Source organism: Cucurbita moschata, unplaced genomic scaffold (genome assembly GCF_002738365.1).
Source record: "Cucurbita moschata cultivar Rifu unplaced genomic scaffold, Cmos_1.0 Cmo_Scf00010, whole genome shotgun sequence".
Lineage (NCBI taxonomy): Eukaryota > Viridiplantae > Streptophyta > Magnoliopsida > Cucurbitales > Cucurbitaceae > Cucurbita > Cucurbita moschata.
The window spans coordinates 5,007,014-5,015,425 of NW_019268526.1; the positions used below are offsets into that span (position 1 = coordinate 5,007,014).

The 8,412-nt window shown below is 39.8% G+C and overlaps 2 protein-coding genes across 2 annotated transcripts; both read right to left on the bottom strand.

The window, feature by feature from the left end:
* Positions 1 to 1,370: 1,370 nt before the first annotated feature.
* Positions 1,371 to 2,585, bottom strand: LOC111448377 (uncharacterized protein At1g08160-like). Its single transcript, XM_023087939.1, has one exon. The coding sequence runs from the start codon at positions 2,468 to 2,470 to the stop codon at positions 1,727 to 1,729; it is 744 nt and encodes a 247-aa protein (XP_022943707.1). The 5' UTR covers positions 2,471 to 2,585; the 3' UTR covers positions 1,371 to 1,726.
* A 279-nt stretch (positions 2,586 to 2,864) lies between these two features.
* LOC111448376 (serine/threonine-protein kinase Nek5-like) lies at positions 2,865 to 8,295 on the bottom strand. Its single transcript, XM_023087938.1, has 14 exons — positions 7,684 to 8,295; positions 7,516 to 7,582; positions 7,357 to 7,422; positions 7,231 to 7,277; positions 7,087 to 7,132; positions 6,893 to 6,973; positions 6,761 to 6,803; positions 6,614 to 6,663; positions 6,237 to 6,318; positions 6,112 to 6,161; positions 5,829 to 5,902; positions 5,338 to 5,389; positions 4,594 to 5,244; positions 2,865 to 4,520 (listed from the first exon to the last, which is right to left on the bottom strand). The coding sequence occupies exons 1-14, from the start codon at positions 7,779 to 7,781 to the stop codon at positions 3,054 to 3,056; spliced, it is 2,874 nt and encodes a 957-aa protein (XP_022943706.1). The 5' UTR covers positions 7,782 to 8,295; the 3' UTR covers positions 2,865 to 3,053.
* Positions 8,296 to 8,412: the final 117 nt, after the last annotated feature.

Consider the following 8,412-nt stretch of genomic DNA (forward strand, 5'->3'; position numbering starts at 1 on the left):
GATTTAAGGGCAATACATTCAAACCGAGGTGGGTGGCAAGAAATTTATGGGAAGAAATTACTACTAACTCTGAGTTTTGGCTTTTAGAACTGAAACCCAGGCCTATAAGCATACCCGACAAACCAACCAACGACCCATATCCTACCGCTAGCAGATATTGTCTTATTTGGATTTTCCCTTTCGAGCTTCCTCTCAAGGTTTTCCTTTATAAGGAATGTTTTATTCCCCTCTCCAACCGATAGGGATCTCACAATCCACGGGGGCTAGCGTCCTCGCTGGCTGTCTTGCTCTGATACCATTTATAACAATCCAAGCTCACCGCTAGCAAATATTGTCCATTTCGGCCCATTACGAATCGCTATCAGCCTCACGGTTTAAAAATGCGTCTACTAGGGAGAGGTTTCCATACCCTTATAAGAAATATTTTGTTACGTGGTCTCACGTTCGTTTACTGAGCTTATCCACCCTCCCTCTTGTCTACCACTTCTAGGCTGGCACCTACCAAGGCCTAACATTGGAGAACATTATTCAAACGAGAAAAAGAATGAACATAAGAGAATTACTTTATCAGTAAGAAGCGTTCTCCAGCTACTCTGTAAAGATCTTCATCAGTAATTTTGGATTTAAGCAGCAACAAATAAGAGGTACTCACTGAGTCAATGAAGGCTTGTGCAAATGTATTACTAGAGAATGATACTAACTTAAAAGGATGAACCAAAGAATATTTCAAACTCCTACAGTGAAACGGAGCATTAAATCTTAGTAGAGAATTGCTCCAATCACTGTAAGTACCTCCGCACTTGTAAGATTTAACCCGCCACCAAAAGAAGCAACAAAATCAAGTCTTATGTAAGCACTCAAAACAGGTATAAAACCATTAGTGCAAGTGATTTAAAACAGCTATAAAACCAGCGCACAAGTGAAAATAGAATGTCTTACCTCACTCTTTCTCCTAATCTCCTAATTGGTGTCAGGGCCACCTATTTATGCAATGTACACGTCCTTAGAATTTCAGGACAATGATTCTTAGTATATTTGGATGACATTTCACATTTTCTAGGGAGTTAAAATATCTATTGGACATGGCCTTAGCGTACAACCCTTAACCCTTTCAAGAATGCAAAAGCCTTACTACGGAAAAACTTCATCATGGCTTTCTTTTGGGACGTGTGAAAAGAAAGAATTCAAAGAATATTCGCAGAAAAGACAGGTTGTTTACCAAGCTATATCTTGATATAAACGGTAGAATATTTTTACTTCCTATAGTTACACCTCTCTCATTACAAATTGTGGAAAGGTGTTAACAAGCATGCACCTAATCACTTCAGAAATAATTAACTTGGGCGTTAACAATCATGGTATGCACTGGATTGCAATAAGCTAAATCGAATATCTTCTAGTGAAGAGACTAAAAATGTTGTTCATATCCTGTCTGCAGACACTAACAGATATTCTCCATTTTTTTTACAGTTCCCTCAGTTCAGGATCCAAGATTGATACATCTCAATAACAGAAGAAACCATTTTCCTTATTCCAAAAGGAGGAGATAAGATATCGACATCAGAATCAGATAGCAAAAATTGTATAATAAGCTATACACAACCTCCACTTAGAGACTACTGCTACTCACTCAGCCTAAAATCCATGTACATTTACGCCTACATGAATTCCTCATATGGGTTAAGTGGTATTAAATCAAGCACCGACTATAACAGCAGAAAATCACTCATATACCCACTCTGCAGGCCCTTGGTTCACCCATCAACTTACCGGAAGTGCTGCTATTCGACGACGACAGGCCAACCGACAGGTCCTCGCACAGAACCCTAAGCAATCGTCTCCTGGTCCTCCACCAACCCGCTCGGAACCCGACACGAGCCGAGACCACCACATTGAATTGGACGGTCCCTCGTCGGCGGTCGTCGTTAATTTCATTCACAGACGATGTTTCGATGTAGGCATTAAGAGCGGAGAGAGTGGCATTAACAGCCGTTTGAGTCCTCTTATCCTGGGTGAATGGAGGGACTCGAGTCTGGGAAAGGAATTCATTCTTGTAAAAGACGGTGGGTTCGACGATGTCGTAAGAGATGGTCATCTTCTTGTTGGGATTAAAGACGGAAAACCCAACAAACCATAAGGCGGAGAGGGACTGAGAGGCGGCGGAAAAATTGGTAACCTGAAATGAGTCGACGCGAAACTCAGGAAGTTGGGGACGGAGAACGAGCCAGATTATGAAAAGAATGATGGCGGTGATGATGAAGACGACGATGATTCCGGCAATAATAGCACGAAGAAATGAGAGGCGAGCATTCTGATGGGTAGAATCGTAGGGGTTGGCGTAGTGGGTGGGATAGGAATAAGGAGGAGCAGCGTAGGGATAGGCTTGGCCTTGAGGCTGAGAATTGGAAGGCGGCGGCCGGCCGTTGGGGTAAGCAGGATAGCCAGTGACGGGTCTAGAGGGATCTGCCATGGCGGATCCGATCTTTGTTTAGCAGAGAGAGTAAGAGAACTAAGAATTAAGAGGTTGAAGAAGATGAAGATATAAGTATAGGGTTCCAACGCTGTTTCCGGGAATTTTCTGCGTCAAATCTTACCAATTAAGAGAAGAATTTCCTGAATTTATATATAGATATTTATTTTTTCTAGGACAGTGAAAATAAAGTTGTGGCAGTTAAGCCAGTGTGAAATTAAAATTTAAAATTTAAAAAAAAAAAATATATATATATATATATCTAAATCTAAATATTTAAATAAACAATAATTTGAGATTGATTTGTAAACTGGGGCGAATTATTTGAATTTTGGGAAGTTTTTTTTCTTCAAATGCCCTTACTTTCAGAAACATTTCTTTTGGCTGCCATCACTTGAAAAGAATTTAACGTTTATTAATATGTATTGTCACTATGTACACCATGAGATGCAATAAAGAAGCTACAGAATAAGGCAAGAAACTAAAAAATTGATACCGGTCTACAATACAGGCAGCACTCCCATGTGCAGCAGCTTTACACCCAAATAATTAAGTTTCAAATCACAAAAGCCATACTGCACATTCACGAAGAACTCCTGCCATTCTCTTCGATCATCATTCCTTTCAGACTCTTCGCCAGCCAGATCGCTGTCTCTCTTGGCGACACCTTGTCTTTCCCAAATGGTTTCAGGACAACTGCTAGTTCCTCCAATCTGTTGTATTGCAGCAACTCTGCTGATAATTCTAGCAGCCCTTCAAGTGCCTCAGCCCTCTGCCTAAAGGATTTGACATCCAGGATTTCTTTTGCAGGCACTTCCTCTTCAACCACAGGAGCGACCGGCTTTGTTTGCTCGGATGAATCGGAGTTTGTTGTTGGCACTGTCGGAGGGTTTCCTCCGCTCGATTCTTTGATGCCCGAGTGATCGCAAGTATTCGACTTCAAACTCATGGCATCAGAGCAACTGCTGGATTTGAGAGTTAAAGGTGTAGTGGTTCCATTCTTCAACTCTAGTTCATCCTTTACCACCGTAACCAACTTACCCACATCAACATTCTGAACCCCCACCTCCAAGTTTTCTGTTACTGACTGCTCGCTTCCAACTCGGAAACTACTATGCCGTATAACGTGTATGACATCGTCAAAAGCTGCAGGAAGATGGTTACTGGCCAGCTTTTCGGCTGAGGGATTGTGCAATGTGGTTACTTTATCTGGCAGCAAACACTTGTGGGTTGATGAACTTGGAGTAGCTACCAAAGGTGTTGCAGTAGGTTCTGCAACTGATGATAGAAGTTCCCTTACTGTGAATTTGTCGTCCCCATGTGAAGAGATCGTATTCGGCTCTGTTACCATATTAGGCCTATTGCTTGGAATGTTTATGGGGATATCGTCTTTAAAGACGAATCTTCCTTCAGATTTCAGTGGAAGATCGAGTTCCACACTCGGACTCTCTTTCTCAACTCCAGCTTCAAGGGAGCATTCTGTTGGTTTGTCATGAACTCCATGGTTTCCTTTGTCCGTTAATAGGTTGTGTTCGGACATCTCGTACTGCAAAGAAGGTGAGCAGCTAGGTGGATGTGTTTCTTCAATTTCATCGTGTTCAATACTTTGATGGTCAAAAACTGGGTCTATTACTCCATCAGCAAATGGTGTTGCTGCATCATCACAAATTTCAAATCCTTGAATTGACACCGAAGATGAAACAGAATTACTACTATCTGTTTGCATTCCTTTAGAACAATGTTCTGAAGAGGCGTGTTGCGTCTCTTTTGTTAACTCCATAGACACAACATGATCCTGGTGGCTACTCTGCACTTCCTCTGGAGATGTTTCCTTTTGATGGATCCTTTCCATGGAACTTACTGCATCTGGAACAGCTTGCCCAACTTGCCTCATCCTTGCCGGAAATGAAGGTCGTCTAAGCAAAGTAGGAGGGGTTCTTTGCCTCGACTTTGAAGAAAGTCCATCTTCTACTGGTTTCAACGGGCGACAGAGCGGGGGAGAATTATCGTGTCTTGTTTTAGTCTTTGGTGTGGGAACAACCACAGGTACCTATAACAAATATGAATAACTCATAAACCATAGAAAATAAACTCGGATAAATGAAGCTTGATTGTTGTTCTACCTGATGCTTTGGAGTAGCTACAACCTGGACTCTTCTTGAGGATTCAATATTTGCCTTTGTAGGCACAGTTATATGTGTATCTGGATTAGACTTGAAACCAGGCTCTGCCACTGGGGGTTTGATGAATTTAGGTGGCACTTCAGCATGTGCTTTTTGGTTTGATGCAACTCCAGACTTTACACGGTTGCCTCGAACTGGTGAGAAATTTTCCCTCGCTTTTCCTTCCTTTAAAGCTAACATTATATTTCGAATAGTCTTTGGCCGTCTTGATTCAGTATTAGATTGATGGTCTTCTTGGTTGGTTTTGGAATGCATCGGATCATTCACTTTGAGAGAGCACATATTATGAGTTTGCTCATCTTCACCAGGAAGGAGGGTCTCAGATCCATCATGATCATCAACAGACGCCATATCACTAACAGTGACTTTATCATCACAGTTCGATGCTGTGGCTGGAGTATTTTTATCACTCGAAAACAAACTGTCTCTATCACTGTTTGAACTGTTACTATTTTGACTCTCTGCCATACTTCTCCGAGAATCACGTGCCGCCCTAGGCTTATCTGAAGGAAAATCTACAGAAGGACTAATGGAAGGACGATATTGTTCGACATATGGTTGCAAATACGGGTGCTTTAAAAGCTCAGAAGCCTGGACAATTGAGGAATGAAAATAGATAACATCAAATCCTGCTTGTAGAAAATTCTTAAAGTTGGTAAACTGTTAATATGGAGAAAGGCTAACATTTGGTCTATGCTCTGGATTTTTTCGTAGCATGCCCTTAATGAGTGTTTTCCTGCACGTAGAATAGAGTAAAGGCTTCAGCATTAGACTGCTCAAGAAATCAAGAATAAGTCATCTCATTTTACGAAGTTTGCTTTTCAAGCATATTATCTTTCAATAAAAAATATGAATGCTAGCTAATATGCAGTTTGCTTCATGAATGCAAAATAACAAACGAGCCTTCCGAAACCAAAAACAGCAAACCATATTCACTTGTTCATAAAATTTGTTCACAATTCTGAAAATGAGAAACCAAGAAAGGAAATGATTAATGGAACGGGTTCCTCAAAAACTGAAGAAAGAAAGCAAAAAGTACCCGGCTACTTCCTCGTCATATCAATAACATATTTCGATTTGCATTGTTTTCAAAATCAGATTTTCAGTTTGGTGAACATGAAAAAATGATCTTCGATGGTCAAACTTAGCGATTAAATTGTAAATTTTAGACTTACAAGGACGGTGAATAGCAGGAGGGCAAGGGACCCATGGATGAACGATTGATTTTGCTAATCAGTCCTGCCATATCCTGAAAACGATTATCCAATGTCGAATTAATTACTTATTAAGAAGAAGATTGATGTCGTTTAAGCATCATAAGCACAAAATGAGCCTTAAACGTAAAGAAAGAAAACAAGTCTAGATAATATTAAAAGAAAGCAACATTTGGATGATGCAGAAAAGGCAGGCAATCCAAATTTTCAAAACTAGCATTTATGGAAATGCACATGTTCTTACAAAAGCTTTAAAGGCGGGGCGATGCGCAGCCATCTCATACATACAACAACCTGGTGAAAAAAGAACCAACTTAGAGACCGAAAATTGAAGCCAAAAGTATTCGAGTGTCGTTACAGAATGCTTACCAAGAGACCAAATGTCAGATTTGAAGCCATAAGGAATATCAGCTAGAAGTTCAGGACACATGTAATTTGGAGTTCCAACCACCTAACCACAAATAGCTTAGCCATTATACGTTCCGTGAAGGAATTAAAAGCTGAATTATACTTTCTTTAAGCATACAAAAAAAATAGCTTAGCCATCTCCCTATTATTTCAACTCGTATCTAACAAATCGAAACCTTGATCTTCAACAAATATATAAGCATAAAATTTATAAACAGATCTCCAAACAGAAATGCAGCATCAGCCAATTGCTAACTTAAGAAATAATACAACAAAATCCTCTCATTTCAGAAAACTATGAATCAAAATACAAAGCAATTCAAGTATATGGGACGTACCGAAGAAGCCAAGTCGTCTGCTTTCAATGTCTTGGCAAGTCCAAAGTCCCCTACATTAAGGTCATGCAATAGTAAACAAAGTCACAAGAACAGTTCAAAATTTCATCCTAAATACCAATTAGGACTGAAGAAAGTTGAAATACCCACCAAGACGGACATCCTTATCCTTAGTGAGAAAGATGTTGGAACACTGCCAAGAAAGGTTTAAATGAATCTTAAAGGTTAGAATTCGTACATGTATAATACGATTACGACATTTTCGAACAGTCAAACACATACTTTAAGGTCGCGATGTAGAACAAAGTTCGAATGCAGGTACTCAACCGCCAATAGAAGCTGTGTAAACCACTTGCAGAGTTTCTGTTCAATAGTAAAACACATATTTACTTTTTCATCATATTATCAAGAAATCAAAATGTGAAAAAGAAAGAACAAAAAAGAAGAGAGAATAAGAACAGACGAAATGAAAGCACCTCTTCAGGAAAGTGCATTCCATTTGACTTTTTCATCAGCTCTGCCCTGTTTTAGAAGGTAAATTATCAAATGAAATGATTTAAACTACCGTTTCTATTTCTTAATCATTGATTGGGCAAATCTCTAAAGAAAAATTGACTCACATATCTCCACCTTCACAGTATCCAGTGACAATACAAACATAGCAGCCCTGCATTTCGAGATCAAAAACTATCAACAAGAAACGTAGTACGGTGGAGTGAAGAAAGATTGAAGAAACGAATACTGACCTTCTCAACCCAAGCTTCTTTGAATTCAACTATATAAGGGTGTTGAACTCGGGCTATCAGCGCCATCTGCCATACACAGGGAATGGAAAGATGAACAGCAACTCTTTAACTTGTTCAAATTGGGGAAACGAAATGAGATTAGAAAAATGTTAATCAGACCTCTTGATGAGCAGATCTTCGACATCGCTCGGTCTGCCGAGCAAGCCTGATTTTCTTCAATACGTATCTGAAGATCCGAAAGGAACGAATCAGTCGGTGCGAAATCAAAACATCAATGGAAGAAAAAAGTGAAGAAGAAGAAGAAGAAGAAGAAGAAGAGAAGCGCACTTCTTCTTCTCGGATTTGTGATTGACGAGAATGGCGGCTCCAAAAGCCCCGCGGCCGATCTGCTCCATGATCTCGTACTGATCCATACGAGATTCCATCCTCTTCGATCTCCTCGATTTGGGCTAATTAATTACCACTTCCAACTAAATCCCAACAGGAAATCAATCGAAACACAAAATCCGTCAACAGTGGAAAAAGTTCATTCGCCTACTCCCACTCCATCAACGAAATCCGAAACTGCTTCAAAAGGATGGAAGTGGAAAGTTCAGATCTCCAATGGCTCCACTGGAGGCTAAACCATTTAGTGAATGAAGACAACGGTGAAAGTTATGGCAAATGAAAAGGCAATCTCCAAAAAAGAGAAAAAATCATTCGGCGATTAAACATTCTGGGATCTTCCTTTCCCCGCCAAATGCAATTTCTGTATACTCAGTCCTCTTTTCCCCCGATCCACCTCCCATCACCGCCAAAAGTCGTAAATTTTTCATAGCCCCAAAAAAAGAAAAAATTTGAAGAAAAATACAGAATCCCTTCTTGTACTTTCGCTTCTCCTTGATATTTCAAGCAAGCCACGCCTATTTTCCTTCAATTTCTTTAAAAAAAAATTATTTTATGGTGTAGCTCAGTCCCCACATGACATGAACGCTCCCTTCTCTCAGTAAATTAACTAAACAACTCCCAACCAAAAAAAAAAAAAAAAAAAAAAAAAAAAAAAAAAAAAAAAAAAAA

What these genes read in the sequence shown, in the direction of transcription:
- LOC111448377 (XM_023087939.1), bottom strand. Translation starts at nt 2,470, where the DNA reads ATGGCAGATCCCTCTAGACCCGTCACTGGCTATCCTGCTTACCCCAAC.
- LOC111448376 (XM_023087938.1), bottom strand. Translation starts at nt 7,781, where the DNA reads ATGGAATCTCGTATGGATCAGTACGAGATCATGGAGCAGATCGGCCGC. An exon ending in TTCTACATCGCGACCTTAAA is followed by an intron (nt 6,804 to 6,892) that starts GTATGTGTTTGA and finishes CTTTCTTGGCAG; the next exon opens with TGTTCCAACATCTTTCTCAC. An exon ending in GCCCCGCCTTTAAAGCTTTT is followed by an intron (nt 5,903 to 6,111) that starts GTAAGAACATGT and finishes AATCGTTTTCAG; the next exon opens with GATATGGCAGGACTGATTAG.